At 52.9% G+C, this 19542-nt stretch overlaps 7 protein-coding genes across 7 annotated transcripts; 4 read left to right on the top strand and 3 right to left on the bottom strand.

The window, feature by feature from the left end:
* Positions 1-144: 144 nt before the first annotated feature.
* Positions 145-2386, bottom strand: STS1_1 (Tethering factor for nuclear proteasome sts1). Its single transcript, XM_007812469.2, has 2 exons — positions 1859-2386; positions 145-1740 (listed from the first exon to the last, which is right to left on the bottom strand). The coding sequence occupies exons 1-2, from the start codon at positions 1935-1937 to the stop codon at positions 914-916; spliced, it is 906 nt and encodes a 301-aa protein (XP_007810660.1). The 5' UTR covers positions 1938-2386; the 3' UTR covers positions 145-913.
* Positions 2387-3600: 1214 nt separating this feature from the next.
* NOP13_2 (Nucleolar protein 13) lies at positions 3601-5034 on the top strand. The gene has a single exon (XM_066118808.1). It carries the CDS (start codon positions 3739-3741, stop codon positions 4963-4965), a length of 1227 nt encoding a protein of 408 aa, XP_065976329.1. The 5' UTR covers positions 3601-3738; the 3' UTR covers positions 4966-5034.
* Positions 5035-5148: 114 nt separating this feature from the next.
* On the bottom strand, positions 5149-8802 carry J3458_005450 (uncharacterized protein). The gene has a single exon (XM_007812467.2). The coding sequence runs from the start codon at positions 8436-8438 to the stop codon at positions 6504-6506; it is 1935 nt and encodes a 644-aa protein (XP_007810658.2). The 5' UTR covers positions 8439-8802; the 3' UTR covers positions 5149-6503.
* NOP13_1 (Nucleolar protein 13) lies at positions 5272-6089 on the top strand (the record flags this gene model as incomplete). The annotated part of the gene is made up of 2 exons (XM_066118807.1): positions 5272-5432; positions 5489-6089. 2 exons carry the CDS (start codon positions 5272-5274, stop codon positions 6087-6089), a joined length of 762 nt encoding a protein of 253 aa, XP_065976328.1.
* Positions 8803-9457: 655 nt separating the features above from the next.
* Positions 9458-12654, bottom strand: J3458_005449 (uncharacterized protein). Its single transcript, XM_007812466.2, has one exon. It carries the CDS (start codon positions 12156-12158, stop codon positions 10107-10109), a length of 2052 nt encoding a protein of 683 aa, XP_007810657.2. The 5' UTR covers positions 12159-12654; the 3' UTR covers positions 9458-10106.
* Positions 12655-13779: 1125 nt separating this feature from the next.
* On the top strand, positions 13780-15288 carry ORM1_1 (sphingolipid homeostasis protein orm1; the record flags this gene model as incomplete). Its single annotated transcript, XM_007812465.2, has 3 exons — positions 13780-14639; positions 14806-15164; positions 15238-15288. The coding sequence occupies exons 1-3, from the start codon at positions 14498-14500 to the stop codon at positions 15286-15288; spliced, it is 552 nt and encodes a 183-aa protein (XP_007810656.1). The 5' UTR covers positions 13780-14497.
* An 834-nt stretch (positions 15289-16122) lies between these two features.
* J3458_005447 (uncharacterized protein) lies at positions 16123-18795 on the top strand (the record flags this gene model as incomplete). Its single annotated transcript, XM_066118806.1, has 1 exon — positions 16123-18795. The coding sequence occupies one exon, from the start codon at positions 16123-16125 to the stop codon at positions 18571-18573; it is 2451 nt and encodes an 816-aa protein (XP_065976327.1). The 3' UTR covers positions 18574-18795.
* Positions 18796-19542: the final 747 nt, after the last annotated feature.

The raw sequence follows: 19542 nt of genomic DNA, 5'->3' as shown, positions 1-19542 counted from the left end.
TCGATTTTTAGATTTCGTGTATGGATTCCGATGATTAGCGTCGTCAGGGAGTGCACCGTCATTCAGTAGTCACCGCTGACCACCTTGACATCTGGGGTGCAGTTGCGTCGCGTTCCTCAGCTTCGACGCGTCTGACTTGGAAAACGGGTGAGCACGTGATGTGATGGCAACTTCGAGATGATGGAGTCAGCAGCAATCTCGGCAAGGGCCGTAATTGCCCACCTTGATAAGATCCGTCACTCCCTAACTCCGTAATCATCAGACCAGTTAGTGGCTATTTATATCCATTGATTGCCGAGACAAAAGTGCGAATGTGATGGCAGTTTAAGCTCACAACATGTTAGGACTAGTCGTCGTTGGTTACAGTGGTTGACGTGGCCGAGTTGCTATAAATATATCCAGACCTTAAACAGCGAATGGACGACACATGTTCTGGTAATGCCAAAAGCAGGAGCCACCGAGTTTAATATTACCAAAATAATGGGTATGATGAGGTTTGCGTTGCCCAGAGTTGAGGTCTTCCTCCGCCAAGATTTTACTACCTACACAGTGTAGAGAATGTATGCATACAGAGGAGCCGCTTTACATTCGCGGGGACAAGATGACAGAAAAAAATGTAGGAATGAAGAAGCCCCCAAATGCAAGCAAACCAGCAACAAGGATTCCTACTATTCTCAAAATAGCAGAAGGGAAAATGCAACGCAGGTTCACAAAAAAAAAAAACGCCAATTCATCCAGGGTGTGCATGAAGTATCAACTCCCAAGTCTATGCTGCCTTTAATGCAAAAGAAAGGTCGTCATCATGTGTCGTGAAATTGTTGTCCGCGATAGTGTCACCAGGGACAATATGCCAGCTCTTTTTTTCTTTTTTCTTTTTTTTTTTTGTGTTCACATTTGTAGAGAATCGAAGATTTTACCAAGGCCCAACCCGTACGGGGGACCCGTATGAGCCGGACATGAGTTGGTTGAGAATAGAGTGCTGTTCAGGCGGGTTGCCTTGTGTGCTAGGTCCCGGACCCATCCAGCCTACACTGCTAGCCATGGCGGACATGGCAGTGCCGAGGCGCCCTCCTGACTGTTCATTGTGACGAGACAGCGTCTGGTCCCATCCGCCAGTGTGCAAGTTAAGACCGCCACCTCGTTTACCAGCCTCGGTGATGACCAGAGCCCAGGCTCGTGAAATATCATCGTATGCACTTTCCTTGTGATGGCGGTAGGCTTGGGGTTCCCAGTTGGGCAGGTCGTGGATAAGTTTTGTGGCGCCATCAAGGAACTGCAATGATGTAGTCGGCTGTGTCTCGATAGGTGGGAGGTATTGGGGTGTAAAGTCGGATAGAGCATCGATGAGGGCAGTCAGGGGTTCCTTGACTCGATAATAGGTATATTCAGGGCTTGATTCGCCGTAAGGTATGGCTTCCTTCAACTTGACGTGATAGTCCTGCAAAACGTCCAGGGCAGACAAAACAGACGGTCGAGGCGCTCCGACGACAACTTCCTGTCCAATGTCCGGGTGGCGTTCACAAAGCCGTTCCAGAACCATCCTTAGCTGGCTGGCATCAAGAGTCTCCAGAAGTCGAGGTAAGGGAAGCGGTCGACCGGTAAGTTCGTTTGATCGTAATTTTTTCGATGGGCGGGCAAGTGGTCGAGCTGAGATAGCAGGCGAGCTCAATGGCGACATGGTTTCATCTCCATCGTCATCAGCCTTTCGCTTTCGATTTGACATGCCGAGCAGTGGTGAAACTGTTTTTGGGATTAGCCATGATGGATGCAGAACAAAAAGGAGAAAGTTGCGGGCCCGTAGCGAAACACTAAAAAAAATGACTATTGTGACGCAGGATTCGTGGCGATTTATACGTACCGGATCGCTGAGGAGACAATCGAGGGTTTTCGTGGTGGTGTGGAAAGACTGGAGGCTGCGGCGACAACAAAACATTCATGATGAAGTTTTAGGCCCGTTTGACCGAGGCGAAACCGTCAAGGGCGACAATGAAACCGACAGAGCAAGGTTTGTCGCAGCAGTACGATTTCTTGGAAGGTGTTATTCACTACACGAAGTGGCAGTTGCCGTCGCAGAGGCGGATACTTTGCAATGTAAGGGGTTGAGTGTTGCGATGGGACGATTGGTGGATGAAGGTTGAGCGAGGCAACAACTGTGTGAGGGGAAGCAGAAAGGGCGAGATGGGAAACGGGAAACGGGAGTCGTAATAATGGAACAGCCGGCTGAGGACGCAAGGCAGCCTGCAAATCACAGCCGACTCTAGAAAGAAGGCGGTCAAAGCTAAGGCGAGGCCCAGGTGGTCCAGTAGGCGTGCCCTAGCTGGCAAACTTGGGACGTTGGGTGGCAGCCCAAGAAAACTAAAAGGGACGGTTGGAAGGGGTGGAAGGGTGGCAGGACAGCGGTTGAGTGGGCGCTGGCGGATTTACAAAATGGCATATGCGATTGTGCGAATGCGAGTGGAGCGACGTTGTGTTGCTGTGACCGGGGGGTTGGAGAGAGGAGGGCGAGAGACCGAGGAGAGCAACGTCGCTTGCGGAAGGCGGACAGCAGATGGGCGATGGAAGAAGATGAGAGATGGCGAAGCGATGGGAGGGCGGCCACTGGTTGGCTATATTCGGTACGCTGTAACTAGCCACTATGTAGGCAGATGCAGCAGCAGGAAACAAATGGCAAATGCCTTCAATGTTGAAAACACCAGACTGGACCAGAAGACCAGATTCGAGAACTGGGGGCACCGGAGCATCTCAGCCTCATGGCACATAGCGACTGAGTGGTCTGGTTATAATATTGGCTTGAACCAGATGGCCCGCCCAGCTAAGCTTTGGCGGCTTTAGCGTGGGTCCGCCCTGCCGCGCCTGAAATGCTCGCCCCCAGCGCCATCTATTATTGACTCGGCATGGCACAAACAAACAAGAAGGAAGCCAAGCCTGGCCTGATGCCCCGTGGTCTCTGCATGTGTGCATTTGCGCGGAGGTCAGCCCGAGGCCGAAGCTGCGCGTCGCAAATAGTATACCTCCCAACGTTGGTAGTTGCCTCCTGCTCAGAGCTCTTACAAATCCCTTTGAATGTGTTAAGGTGCCGCCTTTGTATCTACTCCAGAATACCCTTATCGAGTATTTTTACTTATACTAGGTCTAATAAAGTACTATTAAGTAACATATTAAAACAATTACGAGTACTTTTATTATTAGCTTATTAACTTATTTAAAAAAAAAAAAAAGGGCTAGATGCCCTTTATCTAGCCCGTTTTTTAACCTTATTTAAATAAGCTAATAACTTAATAAATTAATAAATAAATACTTTAAGTAATGAATACTTATATATTCTGAATATGCAAATAATTAACTTTACTTCATACGCTTTAAGTGCTTCACTTTATATACTTAGTCTCTTACGTAAACTAATAGGATGCCTCTTTCATTTATTCCACGGTAGTTTTTACTGGCGAACTCATTTTAGGCTTCGACCCAATGAATTTCATCTGACTGGGGCGGAAATAACCCCACTCTCGCACTCCACTCTCGGACCCCTCCCACATGGTCCAACTACCCCTGCTGGTACGGGAGTAGCTTATCGTTATCGCCTGGCTACACCAAGGGAAAAATTTCTGGCTGGATGCCAATTCGCCTGGCCACCGAGGATTCTACAGATTGGCATCGACCTGTAGACGAGAGATTTGTCAAAGCAGTCCTTTTGCATTATTCGGAGTACAGGCATTTTCGCGACTCTGTATTTGACCAATGGAAAGTGTTAAAGAAGAGACTGTCCTCCAGGATGAGGAAAAAGTCACGTCCACTAAGCGCAAGTCTGCCATTGACGAGATCGAGGTCGACCTTAGTCTTCCCGAACCACCATCAAAACGGGCTCGGCGTGCTCTGAAAAAAGGCAAACCCCTTCCCGCGAAGAATGACAGCGGCGACGAAAAAGGAAAGGCAGATGGCGATGGCGAGCAAAATGACAAGAAGGAAAAGGCCAGGTCAGAACACGGCATCTGGGTTGGCAACTTGCCCTTCACCGTCACAGCGGCAGAGTTGAGGCAGTGGCTTGTGGACAACTCCGGCGGAGTCATTACTGATGATTCAATCACGAGGATAAAAATTCCTACGTCAAAAGACTCTGGTCGAGATAAAAGCCAAAAGCCCGCCAACAAGGGCTTTGCCTATGTTGACTTCACAGACATTGGCGGCAAGGTTGCTGCCATTGCGTTATCAGAGACAGAACTCGGACACCGCAAGCTTCTGATCAAGGACTCCAAGTCATTTGAAGGACGACCTGCAAAGGAGAAGGAACCTGAGGCGGTGGAGACGGGACCAGACGGCAAGGTCAAGCACGGTGCCGAGCAGAATAAAGACGTCGACCCCAATGCCAGCCGGAAAATCTTTGTGGGAAACATGAGCTTCAAGACAACAGAGGAGGATGTGTGGCGGAACTTTGAGAAGTGCGGAGAAATTGACTGGGTCAAGGTGGCTACGTTTGAAGACACGGGCAAATGCAAGGGCTACGGATGGGTCAAGTTCAAGCAACCCGAAGCGGCCGCTTGGGCTGTCAAGGGATTCGTCAAGGTGAAGGAGGCGGTTGAGACGGAAGACGACTTCGACGATGGCGACGACGCAGAGGACAGGAAACAAGACCAGCAGAAGCAATTCAAGACGAGGAAGTGGTGGGTGAACCGCATGCTGGGACGAGAACTCAAGCTGGAGCTGGCCGAAGATGATCAGTCTCGGTACAAGAAGCGTTTTGGCAAGGACGCACAGAGGCCAGCGAACGGTGGTGAGCGAAAGGGCAGGTCCTCACAAGGACGGAATGGATTCAAGTCGAGGGATGAAGCGGCGGGCGATAGCTCGGGTGCCAAGACTGAGGCTCCGGAGAAGGCAGCTAAGCCGCTCAAAGAGGCTGCCGATATCCAAGTTGCTAGATTGACGGGTGCGGTTGTGAAGCATACGGGTACCAAGATGAACTTTGATTGAACATTGTATCTATTGGGTGTATTTACGTTTAACATGGAGAAACCCTCACGAAGCGATCAATTTCAAGGCATCCCATTTTTTGCATCTGGGTCGGATAGACGGAGAGGCGTGGTGGTGGCTCTCCTCACCCCGCATCGACTTATTTCCTGCTGTGACGGTCGATTATTCATCAGACTTGGAACCATTCCTCCAAGCCAACGATTGTCTCTTTCTCCTCTCATCAGACGCTTTGCCTTCCAAAGCAGAGTATAACTGGGCTCACACGCCTCACCTATCGTATCTGTAGCTGGGAGTCTGGGACCATGTATGAATCGCAAGTGTCATTCACCCTCGATACCATTTGCCCGTGGTAAGCATCTCAACCCCCATCATCGCATCACCCTCAAAACACTCAGATCAAGCCAACCCCCCCGGGGGTGTTCCAGAACAAGAGCCAACCCTCTCAGGACATACCTGGCAAAGAAGAGGTCTGTACCACTCTCGCCCTTCAACCCGCTTCACCCACCGCTAAAGACGCCAGCAGACTGGACGAGGCCCTCACCCAAGTCCGAGCAACCTCACCCCCGGTAACTTTCACCCTCCACTTCGAACCGTTCCAGCTCTTCCCCGACTTCTCCGACGCCACCGACAAGCAGGAATGGTACCTCCGTGAAAAGCACTTTGACAATGAAGCCGCCCAACAAGCGTACCAGTCCCACATGACGTCCCTCCTGGAACCGCACGGCGTGAAGCTCAATTTCACTGGCAAAATGGGCAACACCCTCCACGCCCACCGCGTAATTCAGCAGATTCAGCGGCAAAGGGGAGCTGACACGGCCAGCCGTCTGGTAGAAGGGCTGTATAGGCGGTACTTTGAGGAGGCGAAGCATCCGTCCGGGGACGAGACGCTGGTGGAGGCGTGCGTGGAGGCGGGGGTAGGGGAGGACGAGGCAAGGAAGCTGGTGGGAGATAAGGAGATGGGGCTGAGGGAAGTGAGGGCGAGGTTAAGGGAGGTCACGATGGACGCTGATGCGGTGCCGGTGGTGGCGGTGGAGGGCAAGAGGAGGGATATCACGCTGACGGGGGCCAAGGAGGTGAAGGATTACATTAAGGCTCTGGAGACGGTTATCAAGGAGAGCGGGTGATTTGCTGAGTTTTGATGGTGAACCGTTTTTTTTTTATAAACACCGTTGGATTTTTTGTGAAACTGCATGGATGGACGGATCGACATTGCTACAACCCTTTCCCTTCGAGAATGAAAATATACGAGTTCCGATCGTCCTGATATGATGGATAATGTGACGCAGGTACAACACGCAGTAACGAGCGGCTAGTAGGTGAGGTTGATGCAGCCGTGCGCTTGTCAAGTCTGGGCAAGGCAAGTGGTTTACGTCAAGTAATGTGCTATTGATAGAGACAGGTAAGAAAATAAAAGAAGGTAAAAGATGATCAATACAAGACGAAAGAAGAAAGTCATGACGGTCATCAGACTTCATTACAAATCGTTAGAGAGAAAAAAGGAACCTGTACCTCACTGCCACTCGTTTCCAACATGACTCTCACGAACGGCTAAACATCAACGGCACCAACGCGCTCCGACTCTCCATGCGGCCCCTATCCTCAACAACCACCTCCATCGCACATATGTCGTTCGTCCACTCCCTACTCGCCATCAACCTACACGCCGCCACCGCATCAGCCGCTTTGCCCTTCTTGACGGAAAACTCCCTGCTCAGCTTCGAGAGGACCGCCTCCTTAGCCCTCTGAAGAGCGCTGACCCTCGCAGCTGCGTCTTCGGCGAGGAGTCTATGCGCTTCTTCTTGCTCAATGTTGCGCTGGACAGCGGAGATGCCGTCGTCCTCGGAGCAGGACGGGTCGTAGACGGCCGGCTGGAGGATAACGGGGTGTGGGTTCGCCGCAAGGATGGGTGCGGTGATGACATGTTTTGGCGAAGGGGGCGTGACGGGCCGGTGCTTGTCCGACTCCCGGGAAGGCTTGGGCTTTAGCTTGGACGGCTTCCTGTCATGGCGGTGCGAGGACGACGGCCTCGAATCAGAGCCGTGCTCATCGTGTCTCCTCCTCCTCCTCTTGGTCCGCTTCTTGCGCAACTTGGTCGTGAAGCCGACATTCTCTTCGGACCGCGCCGCAGAGGCAGCAGCAGACGTCTCCTCCGACAGCCCTTCGACGACGGTCCTCTCCTCGTCGCTGAATCCCGATGCGCCCAGATCCAGGTCCAGCAACTCCCTGCTGGCTGCTTCGGCCGCCGCACTCGGACTAGGCAGCTCCTCGTCGCTCTCGCACGTCACCAGACTGTAGTCGGACGCGGCCGCCATGCTGCTCCTCGTCCAGGAATCGTCTCTGCTGAGCGGCGCGAGGGCATCTTCCCAGTTCCCATTGTTCGCGAGCACGACGTTCTCAAAGTCGAATTCCTTGACGGTGGAGCTATGCGACTTGATCAGGTCGCTCAGCTGGGGCGCATTCATGGCGGCATTCCGAATCTGCAGGTGGCGCAGCTTGGGGAAGTGAATGGGTTTCCGGGGCGGCCGGACGGGCAGCGGCGACATGGGCGACGTTACTTCGTGGAAGAGCTTCTTGGACGACCTGGGCGGCGCAAAGAGCGGATCGGAGGACAGAGCCACGGGACAGGGTCCCTTTGCCCCGATCCACGTGAAGCTGAACTTGTCGAGGGACGGCGCAAAGAAGCGCACGTAGTCGTCGATGATTTTCAGGTGGTCCAGTCCCGGGGAAGGGCCGTGAAAGTCCCATGATTCCACAGAGATGTTGAGCTTCTTGACTTGCTTCCAGCGTTTTCCCGCCGAGGGGACAGAGCCGAACCCCTGCGTGTGACGGAGGTAGTTGAACGCCGAGGGGTGCAGCGACGACAGACTCAGCTTGTTGAGTTTGTCGAGCGGCGCTCTCTCCACGGCGATTCGGAGGCTGATGAGCGCATAGTCGACAATGTCCCTACGGTACCTCTCTCTGGGATCCTGCCCGGGGCAGCGGATAGTCAGGTGCCTCATGTTTGGGAGCGAGTGAAACGCATGGATGAAGCTGGGCACGTTTGTGGCGGCGTGGAAGAGCGGCGGATACTGCTGCGTCAGGATGTCGCCCAGCTCCGTGTTGGCATACTTGCGACGAGTGAGCGCGGAGCTCATGCTCGTATGGGGCGTGTACAGGAAGCATATCTCCTGCCCGGTGAGCGGATGCACAAGAGGCGGGAGGAAGGTCGCTTCGGAATGAGGCATCTGAAACGTCAGGTGCTCGATGTGATGACCGATGCGGTTGAGGGCCGCCACACGGGTGGGTTTGGTGAAGGTGGCGGGCGTGAAGTTGATGGTGATGCGGGTGAAGAGGTGCCTCGTGACGAGGTTGCAGCATGCCGACGAGAGCTGGCGGAGCGAGGCGATGTTAGAGGTGGGGAGGTGCGAGAAGAGACGGCCCTTGATGTGGTCATCTCTTAAGAGGGCGATGAAGAGTTGCTCTGCGGGCGACATTTCTCTTTCATAGTGTGGCGGACAGTGTAAGTGAGATGAGGCGGGTTGGGGTGACGATGATGCAACGGGTGTGGTTGAATTTTGAATACCAGCCAATATTCTATGGTTGGAATAACAATTGATGCAGCTGGTAGCTGAGTGACACCCAAGATTGAGCTTGTCAGAAGCAAAAGCTGTGATGGAAGAAATAACCACGTCGATCAGATAATATCACCGCCACGAGTTGCGGTGTAAGTCGTGAGCCGGTATAAAAATTCCACCTTGACAATACCTCAACTTGAGAAGTCTCAAAAGAGGTAAAAAATGGACTCCTAGCCAGGCACAGGCATCAACATGTAAACAGCTAAATTGATTAAAATCTGAGGGCACGAGGCCATGAAAGGCGGGGGCCCGTATATATTCCGCATGTGCATCACACTTTTCTTTCGTTCTCCTGATCCCGCCTCGTGGGTTTCCCGTCGCCTCTCCCCACCAAACTATCCATATTCTACCCTCGTCTCGGCGCCGCACCAAGGCTCAAGAATCGAGTGGTCCTGAACGATCCAGCGGTATGCATGCAGGCAGTCTGTCTGCACCGTACGGTCTGGTTGGCCGGGTATTTTCTGGCGTCGCGACCGCGATGGGAAGGCGTGCCAATGGCCATGGTTAGCCAAGTCGGTCTCTGGATTCCACATGAGGTGCAGAACGACCTGTGATGGACCAGTGGGATGGCCTCCCACGATGCGGGCAGGGATGTCGTATGCAGCGCCGATCTGATGGCGGCCTTTACGCGGGGGAGAGCCGTTGGAGCGTTTGTGCGGACGACGTTGGGAGATGGCAGCTGTGGCCAATCATATGGGCTTGTGCGGACGCGAGACACGCGCGCCACGAAAATGTTTGACGCGGGTGACGCGGGCCGCTGTGGCTGCTCATGCGTGGTTTGGACTACGTACTACATTTCCGAGAAACGTCTGGTCCGGCGCCATTTCGAAATCGAAATGATAACTTAGAGCTTAATCTTAAATTTCTTGCTCCATGTGGTCCGTTTGTGTGGCCGCAGTGGATGGTTCCCATGATGGCAGTACGCATTAACCCAAATTCAAGCCATCACCAACACACAACTTGAAAGCCAAAGCTGTCGCATATCCCGCCGTCATAGTGGTCGACTTGAGTATTCCTGCTCGTGTAAATCCAAAGCATTTCACCATGTCACGTTCTCACCCTATTTCCCACTGTGATGCACGCTTTCCTCAAGTCGTTGTCCAACCACAGCCTGTGGCGTTCGCGACGTTTTGCACGCGTTGAAACGAAACGACGCTTCAGACCAGCCAATTGGATTGTGCGCCAACACTGACCTTCATGCTCATCGGTGTCATGACCACACAAAGTTCATCCCATCTCCCATCACGGCATTTTGGTCCTCACACCCACAACTTGAAGAAAAGTTTCGGGTCGGTCCCTCCGAGTTGGTCATCATGTGGCTCTATGTCGTCTCAGCTACGACCCATACAAATGCCAATCACATCTCAAGCGCAAAAGTCGCATTTTTTACATACTGCCCTCATTGCTTGTGACACTTCATCATTGGGTATCTGAATCTCTCTTTCTCTGCATAAAACAGGTCCACCAACCCTGTAATTCATGCGGAAATGCAAATCAACCGGCTACCTTCCGCATGTATCACATGCGCTATCGCCCTCTGCCTCTGCCTCTGCCTCGTCCCCCTCTCCCACCACCACCACCGCCGCCGCCCCTTCCGCCCCGCCCGCCTTGGTTGCCATGTCCACCTCTGGACCTATTCGCATTGGTTGGCGGTGGAAGAGGAGGTGGCGGCACGCTGCGATAGCCTCGCGTTGATGGAGGAGGCTTGGTTGGAAGAGAAGGGGGAGGGGCTGGGGGTTGGGAGTGATACCCGCGAGCTCCAGGTGGAGGGGGATATCTACTAGATTGGCCTCCTGTCAAGGGTCCTGACGGCGGCGGTCCCGGAGGAAGCGGTGGTTGGCCAGCGAGTGGCTGAAAGCTGTTGACGGCGTAACTACCCATCGAATGTGGCAACTGGATATTGCTAGACATTCGAATTTGGCCGACGCCCTCTTTCGGTGCTTTCAACGGCTTCCCGCCGAGGAACTCTATGTCAGAGTCGTCACTTTCTGAATAATGGACATTGGCTGTCCGTGCAGCGTGGCCGCGAATCTTGGTCTCAGGAGCCCGCAATGGTTGCCTGTTGCCTTCAGGGTTGGCGGCATCCTCGATCGACAACGCGTCACAACTATAGTCCATATAGAGGCTGCGGTTTTGTAAGGACCAGGTAGGGTTGGAGCAAACTCCTCTTCTGTGTCTGCAATCCCCTGAAAGGTGGTCTTTGCCACCACACACTGCACACGAGCTGGGCAAATACACTACTGTGTGTATTGTTTGTTCCTCCGGGCGAAATGATCGCCAGATATCTGTGCAGCTGTCCTCCAGATGCTCAGAAGACTTGCAGTAAAGGCAAGCCAGGCCCTCGTCTGCTGTCATTGCCAGCTTTTCAACACAGGCGGCAGCCTTGTGCCCCAATTGACGGCACTTGTCGCATCGTTCTTGGATACTGGGACAGCAAAAGTCCCAGTGATCATAGCTGTCGCAAAATCTGCATTTGGAGCGAGAGCAATGAACCGCCCTATGGCCTTCGAGGCCACACAAAAGACACATCTTGGTTGGGTCAGCAGCCGAGGGGAAGTATCTTCGCTGTTGCTCCAGCTCCTCTGGCCCAGTTGGAACGCCTTCTCTGACTATGGAGGCGTCGCCATTCTGTGTTGTGTACTTCATTTCCGTTGGCGCTAGATGGCCGCCGTTACTAGAGACCTCGCCCTCCTCTGGTGAGCCGTCGTTTGTGCCTTGGGTCTTTGCTGGTGGCTCGGCGGCCGGTTGTTGCGGACTAGCATCCGTCGAAGACTTGGTTTCTTCAATCGTGGTCTGTGTCGTGCCAGCAAGTAGCAAACTTTTGGCAGCTTGTCTTGCTGCCTTCTTCTTCGTCTGCCGCAGGCCACTATGAGAATCAAGGTAATGGATGAAGGCGTCCGTCGCCACTGTAGGCGTGATTGCAGAGACGTTTTGCGGGTTATACTTGCAAAGTACCTGAACCCAGTCCTTGAACCTGGCGGCCCATGAGCCCTGCTTCTTTCGAGATAATGCAGGCAGGCCCAGTGACAGTGAACCTACCGTATAGGTAGGGGGTTCAGGAGGCATACTGGCTCCAGCGAAGGGTTCAAATTCGTCAACATCGGCCTGGTCGGTCGTGTGACCTGATGTCGAACGCCTGTTTGTTGCCGAAGGGGAAGAAGCTGCCGCAGAGTGAGCAGGGGGATTCGTGGCCTCCGCTGCACTGGCAAACACAGATTGTTTGCCCTTCTCCAACGCAGCGCGAGGATTGGCTTCGGTTTCAGACTCATCAACTTCGCCTTCCTCTGAGCCTTGATGAGTGCGGTTTGAAGGTGATGTGCTCAGTTTGAGCCGCTTTGAACCGCGCGAGAGCACATGCTCATGGATGGTAGCAGCTGGCGGGAAGCTGTTAGACTTGCCGTCGCCGGCCTCATCGCGTAGCCGTTTCTGGCCAGGTGTTGACAGTTGGCTATCCATGCCTTGCGGTGCTGGCTCCGGAATTGGCTCGTGGTCAATCTTGGGCTCGTAGTTGCTCTCGCCGTCACTGTCCCCGGGGTGGATGACGTCGCCTGGCGTCTTATTCCCATTATTGAGGCTCATGTCGAAACCAGTCCTGCGCCAACGGCCAGTAAAATCAAATGACGATACTGCCTGTTCTCTCAAGTCTATTCAGTCCATGGGACCATGGTATTTTTTGCGGCAGTTCCCAGAGGTACAACTACACGGAATGTACTCTCCCAACCGTACTCCCGGGCTGCAGTCGCTCTTGGTCGCAATCCAACAGTGTCACACACGCAACGCACGGCTCGGTTGGATGCGCACTCTTTTACCGTCTGAGGAGTCAATGAATCATACAACCGTTGCAAAACTTTTCGGCAGCTTTAATGAATCTGACGTAGACTCGACCAACAAATGATTCATCGGGGCACCAGTACGAGGTATGCCGAAAGTGTCTTCCTCCTGGGGAAGAAAAAAAAATACTGAAAAGCGGGCGAATCATATCGCGTCCCCGAGTCGCCGGGTTGTATGATTGACGGGCAGGAGACACCCGCGTCCGAAGATTAACCAGGGACATGGACTTGGGCCGCCAGTTGCTGATGCTACCCTATACGTCTGGAACTCTCTAGGCTCGTGTAAAGCAACGTGTATGAATTTGTCCATGTACCGTGTGTACCGTTATGTGTTGTCAACTTTGCTCATAACCATTGTCTTTGCTTCATCGAAAGAGGAAAGGGGCCTCGTGTCACGAGATGTTCAGTCCAATGTATCCTCAACAAACTCAGCCGCCGGCCCATCAAGACCCCACCGATTGCGGCTGCAATGCTCGTCATGTACTGGAGACGGCCAGCAGGTCATTGAGTCCAGCAAGCTAATGATATTGACAACGAGAATGGCAGTCAAAAATGGCAGTGATGTGCTTGTCTCAACAAAGTCAATCTCACGTTCTACTAGGCGGTGACGGCGCCGGCCGGTGTGTGTGTCGTCGAGTGCGCCTAGCCGTCAGCAAGACTACAGCTATGATGGGGTGCTTGGCGATAAATGGAGCAATGATTATTAGGGAACACTGAACTTTATTTCCCGATGCCAAGTTAGCACCGAGGCGCCTGCAGCACCAGGCACGCGCTAGTGTTGACATGTCGTGCGCGCATGCATGTCGTCGGGTGTGCATTGCCGTGTCGACATGTGCTCCCGCCCGCCCAATTTGGAGGCTGTAGATGCTGCCTTGTCCTAAACGGATACGACTTTCTTAGGTCGGTGATGTTGGAGACGTAATGGAAGCGTTGCATGTTCCATGCCCGCGACAGGGGTCAAAAAGCCAAATCTTGGGTCTTGGTCTTGGTCTTGGCCTTGTACATACTTGACTCGGCAAGGCTTGGGGACCAGCTCCATGCCATGTCACGCTGGCACGGTCAACTTTCTCAAGCACCGAGGCCAAGCGTCGGTACGGAGGAGACACAAGAAAGATTGGGCGGGAACCAGATGACTATCAAGACAGACCTGGTCATGTTGAAATAAATGTTGAACCCTCGTCTGCTCCGTGTTTGTATGTTGTGTCGAGACTGGAGCTCTAGAACCAACAACTGACCACTCACAGCATCCGTGTCCGCAGGTCGGACCCAGTGCCGGCCGGGCCTGTGCTAGGGGCGCACTCACCTGAGCCCAGACTGCACATGTCAACTGGTCCCAATTGATCCCAGCCCTCACCTCATGTCCGCCGGGTGTTTGCCCGCCCGCTGCTTGCCTCAGTTGCCTGCGTGCCTGGCTCCTGCCTGCTTGCTGCCCGCCGCTCCAGTCTGGCTCTGGCGCTTTCCTTGTCGAGTCGACACTTCCACTTCTAGTCCCACCTTCGGACCCCAGCTCCAACCTTCGGACATTCTCCCCATCACCAGTCTCTCCGCCCTTTCTCATCATCGACTTCTGCCATCTGTGCGCGCTGCTATCGCCCCCCAAAGGCATCCGTCTCCTTGCCATCGTCTTCTGTACTATCGCTCACTGTATTCATACATTGGCCACTGGCTGTGCCTTTTGTCGCCCGCTTCGTCACGACCTTTGCTCCCCCCCCCCCCCGAATGTCCATTGTGGTGTCGACTCTCCGGACTCGCCGCTTCTCCCCTTGGGCATCGCAAACACCCATCTGCTGCAAGACAACTAGCCTTGTGGCCGTCCCGTACTTGCCAACTCAATATCGAGTAAAAAATTTGCCGTTATACCTCTCCGACAAGCAGTTTGGTACAGTCGCTCCTGAACCGTTGACTCGAGAGACTGGCATTACCGCCTCGCAATTTGTCGCTCTCTGATCCACGACTTGGGTCTCTTTTTCTCCCCCTCTACTCGTACCCGACAATACCGCCAAGCTGTCTTCCCCAATTCTCCTCCAGCGCACCGTTTCCTACGACGCGGGCACAAAACCTCCGCGTCGTGGAAGCATATATCTAGACATGGCCGACCGAAATAGTTCATCCCGTAGGAGAAGATCGAGCAGCATTCTGCAAGTCTATCATGAGCCTCCAGAGACGCTTGAGCAAATCAGTGACCAAGCTGTGCTGCCCAACCTCAACGCCAATTGGACAAGTGCAAAAGGTATGAATGAACCGACACGAAGCGAGGAACTAAGCTTGACAACGCCACAACTGCCCCTACATGGCAAGACATCCAAATATGCTTTCATCTTTTGTTGCCGGTGCTCTTGACCGGTCACGCGTGGCAAGGTGTGGACGACGCTAACACGCTCGAATTTCTATTCTAGGAGCCTGGACCATTCACATTGTTCTCATCGCCGCCCTCAAGATTCTCTACGACATTATCCCTGGTGTTTCCCAGGAGACGTCGTGGACCCTCACCAACATGACGTACATGTTTGGCTCGTACATTATGTTCCATTACGTCCGCGGTGTCCCCTTCGAATTTAATAGCGGCGCCTTCGACAACCTAAACATGTGGGAACAGATCGATAATGGCGCCCAATACACCCCGACCAAGAAGTTTCTGCTTAGTGTCCCCATTGTGCTGTTCTTGCTCAGCACACATTACACTCACTATGATCTTGCATACTTCATCATTAATTTCTTGGCTGTATTAGCCGTCGTCATTCCTAAGCTGCCTTTTGTACGTCGCCGCTTATATCTGATATCAGTCCTGCTGCCGTTGGCCAAACCACTAACTTTTTATAAACTTTTAGAGCCACCGGATGCGATTTGGCCTGTTCTCAGGACCTCCCGAGGAGGATTAGTACTACGGGTCCGATATTGCAGCGCGTCAAGTGACGCTTAGTTAATGTAATTGATTTTTTGGTCTGTATCTAGGAGGGGGGCGGGGGGCGGCAGGTCAGAAGGTACTACCACAAATGCTATCGAGAAGACTATACGCAAAAAGGTGGAGTTTGCGGCGAAAGAAGCACATATACAACAGCGAGCATTTTCCGGGTGCGTGGCTCCGGCCACGAAGGGGCTTTTGTCGTTAGGCCGTGGCTTTCGAAGGGAAGGGATTGGATCTTGACACAGCAGCGTTCTATATTGCTCCTTTATCATTAAAACGCCACCGGCGAGTTAAATACGTCTCATATTCTACCTCTCCCCCCATTTGGAAATATTTCCGTGTGGCACCTAAGATAACGTGACGTATAGCCTAGGGACCAAATGCCCCTGTCAAAGAAACCTTAAACATCATAAAGTCTCAATGCGGACAAAGGGGGGACGGAGTTTAGGAAACGGCTTCTCACTCAACCACCGTCGTCAACACCGATGAATCTTCGACTGAACACGCTAAGTGATGGCCAGCCCCCTTCACCGCGACTCATGACATACTGCTTGTCAAACCCCGCGACTTTCTCCTAAACTTTATTTTCTTGGATGATGCTGTTGGTATACAAGATGGACGGACGAACAATCACTCATTCTACAATCAGTCACCTGCTTGCTATTCCCCAAGTGCTTCTATAAGAAGCTGATTTGTTCCCCATTTTCATTTGCCTTTGCTGTCTTTTCTTCGCACGCCCTTTGAGGTCTGACTCCTTTATTTTATTCTACTCTTCTTTGGTGTTTGACTCTACATAACGTGTTTCAACATGAGGGTCGTTGCCATTCTCGCCATCACCGCTTTCCTCAACGGTCATGCCCAAGCCCAGGCTCCAGCGGTGCATGCAAAGCCTGGAGTCCCAATCCAGAAGTGGAATGATACTGGCTCTGTCCTGCCCCGAAGCGAAGGCCAGAAGTGGAATAACACTGGCTCTGTCCTGCGCCGGAGTGAAGGCCAGAAGTGGAATAACACTGGCTCTGTCCTGCGCCGGAGTGAAGGCCAGAAGTCGAATGACACTGGTTCTGTCCTGCCCCGAAGCGAAGGCCAGAAGCGGAATAACACTGGCTCTGTCCTGCGCCGGACCTCAGGTGTCTGCTATTGCCCCCAGTGCCGTTACAATACCAATCTTTGCACTTGCAAGGAACCTCCCCTTCCCGAGTGTGTGCTGAAAGCGTTTCTTACCAGGACAACTATTACTTGGAAGACAGCCACGTGGAGAGCTGCGAAGACGCATAGTAACACTGGCCAGCCTACCGATACCGTGAAGGTCTCTGGCACTTGGAGGCCAACTAACGTTTACACCAATAGGCGTCTGTTCATTGATGATGAGATTCTCACCCCGACTAGGTCAACTCAAATCAGGAAGTCTACTGGTACTGGCAGGCCTACTGAGACGGGCAAGCCAAATAAATCCGGGAAGCCTACTGAGACTGACAAGCCAACTCTTCCCTGGCCAAGTCTTTCCTGGGCAACCATTTCTGGGAGGCCAGCACACGTCCGGAGGAGTAACGATGATGGCAAGCCAACTCTTCCTTGGTTAAGTCTTTCCTGGCCAGTCTGGCCAACTCACACTGAGGAGCCGAGTCACACTGCGAAGCCGGCCTATACCCATAAGCCTACTCACAACACTGAGGAGCCAACTCACACTGAAGAGTCAACCTATACTCATCATAGACCAACTCACACTGGAGAGTCAACCTATACTCATCATAGACCGACTCACACTGAAGAGCCTACTGATACTGATAAGCCCAACTATACTGGCAAGCCAACTCACACTGAGGAGCCGAGTCACACTGGGAAGCCGATCTATACTCATAAGCCTACTCATAACACTGAGGAGCCAACTCACACTGGAGAGTTGACCTATACTTATTACAGACCGAGTCACACCAAGGAGCCTACTGATGCTGACAAGCCTACCTATGCTGGCAAGCCAACTCATAACACTGAGGAGCCCACTCACACCGGGAAGCCGATCTATACTCATAAGCCCACTCATAACACTGAGGAGCCAACTCACACTAGAGAGTCAACCTATACTCATGATAAGCCGAATTATACCGGGAGGCCAACTTATAACACTGAGGAGCCAACTCACACTAGAGAGTCGACCTATACTTATGATAAGCCGAATTATACCGGGAGGCCAACTTATAACACTGAGGAGCCAACTCACACTAGAGAGTCGACCTATACTTATGATAAGCCGAATTATACCGGGAGGCCAACTTATAACACTGAGGAGCCGAGCCACACTGGGAAGCCAATCTATACTCATAAGCCTACTCACAACACTGAGGAGCCAACTCACACTGGAGAGTTGACCTATACTCATGATAAGCCGAATTATACCGGCAAGCCCACGTACTCTGGCAAGCCCACGTACTCCGGCAAGCCCACGTACTCCGGCAAGCCCACGTACTCCGGCAAGCCCACGTACTCCGGCAAGCCCACGTACTCTGGCAAGCCCACGTACTCCGGCAAGCCCACGTACTCTGGCAAGCCCACGTACTCCGGCAAGCCAACGTACTCCGGCAAGCCCACGTACTCCGGCAAGCCAACGTACTCCGGCAAGCCCACGTACTCCGGCAAGCCAACGCACTCCGGCAAGCCAACTCGCCCTGGCAAGCCCACTGGTCCTGGCAAGCCAACTGGTACCGGCAAGCCAAATTACTCGGTCAAGCCAACCTACACAGAAAGGCCAACCGGTACTGACAAGCCAATTTACTCCAAGCCTGCTTACACCACGGGTCCCATCAAATACACCCATAGCAAAAGGGACCCTCAGCAGCCTGAGTCCGTCCACGGTGACCACTGCACGGAGGATCATCACTTTCCCTGCCACAAGCCCACTCTTTGCGAAAAGGAGCCTCATCACCCATTCTGCACCGAGACACCCCCCCATACTCATGATGGTAAAATATGTGATAAACCTCATCACCCCCATGGTGAAAAGACTTGCGGCGAGCCTCACCATCCTAGCAACGGCAAGCCCTGTGATGGGCATGACCACGAGGGCCATGCTTGTCCCAAAGGCTGCCACAACCCTACGCAGGCTCACAACGGAACTGACGAGCTTGCACCCTCTGGGAGCATGATCGGTGGGGATGGCAACTTGCCTGTTGGTACTCATGTACCCATCAGTGCTGGTGAGACTACTGCCATCTCCGACTTGGCCCTCGGCATTGTTGCTCTGGCTGGCTTCCTTCTTTTCTAAGAGGGCATGGCTCAATGGATAACTTGCAACGCTTTTCGTTCCTTGATGGAATACCAACCGGGTTGAGGGCGGGACTAATCTGACAAAATGGACTGGTTGGGGAGTTGTGAGATGTCTATCAAGAGCCTTTTTTACATCTACCGGGATTTTGTTTTGTTTAACGCTTCTGCTGGAAGTTTTGTGCTACTGGAAAAATGCTGGGGTTGGAGAAAAGAGGCTGAAAAAAAGGGGGGGGGGGGGGGGGATGGGGATGTTGTTGCTTTGTGGTAATCCGAAGATTTGGGCTTGTCATTAGGGGAGTGATGCTTGATGGGAGTGTGGTGTGTGCGGGCTCGAGGTGGAAGATTTTCTCCTGATTGTATTTTTTAGGTGACGTATGATAAACGTGTACGCGCGAGTTAAGAATAATACCCGGCTAGTTCATGAACTTCTTGTGAGTCCTCTTCCCCTTTTCGAAGGAAGAGAGAAACAATGATGCCTGTGTCCCTGAACTCTGAACTAGGGGCCTGGTAGTCAAGATCTGAGCAACACTAGCCACAAGCACGTGTCATAGTTTAAGACAGGCATCACCGTAAAAAAGAAGTCAAAATTGTTCCATTTCCAGTGTTACCCAAATCCCCCCCCGGCCTTCCTTGCCCCTCGTGTTAACGACGCGACATGGAACCTTTTTGCAAGCCTAGAGCCAGAAAACAGACTAACTTGTCAATTTGACAGACTCGTTCGTGTCGACTGCAATATAGAACTGCGCTGATTGCTGGCGGCGCGTCATGCGTAAACACGACTATCTCCGAGATGTAAAGACGTGACTGCTGTAACGGATGACGGATGGCGGATGATTCGATGACGGAGAGTTGGTGTAGCTGTCGGCGGAGACTTTTGGGTTCTGGAGCAGCCAGTGTGCATCATCATCGCCAACCACCTCTTGTCTGTGAAGGATACTTGGTGCCGCGTCAGACGGCGCGACTCCAT

Source organism: Metarhizium acridum (assembly GCF_019434415.1).
Source record: "Metarhizium acridum strain ARSEF 324 chromosome Unknown scaffold_31, whole genome shotgun sequence".
Classification (NCBI taxonomy): Eukaryota; Fungi; Ascomycota; class Sordariomycetes; order Hypocreales; family Clavicipitaceae; genus Metarhizium; species Metarhizium acridum.
This window is presented reverse-complemented; position numbering and strand designations above follow the sequence as displayed.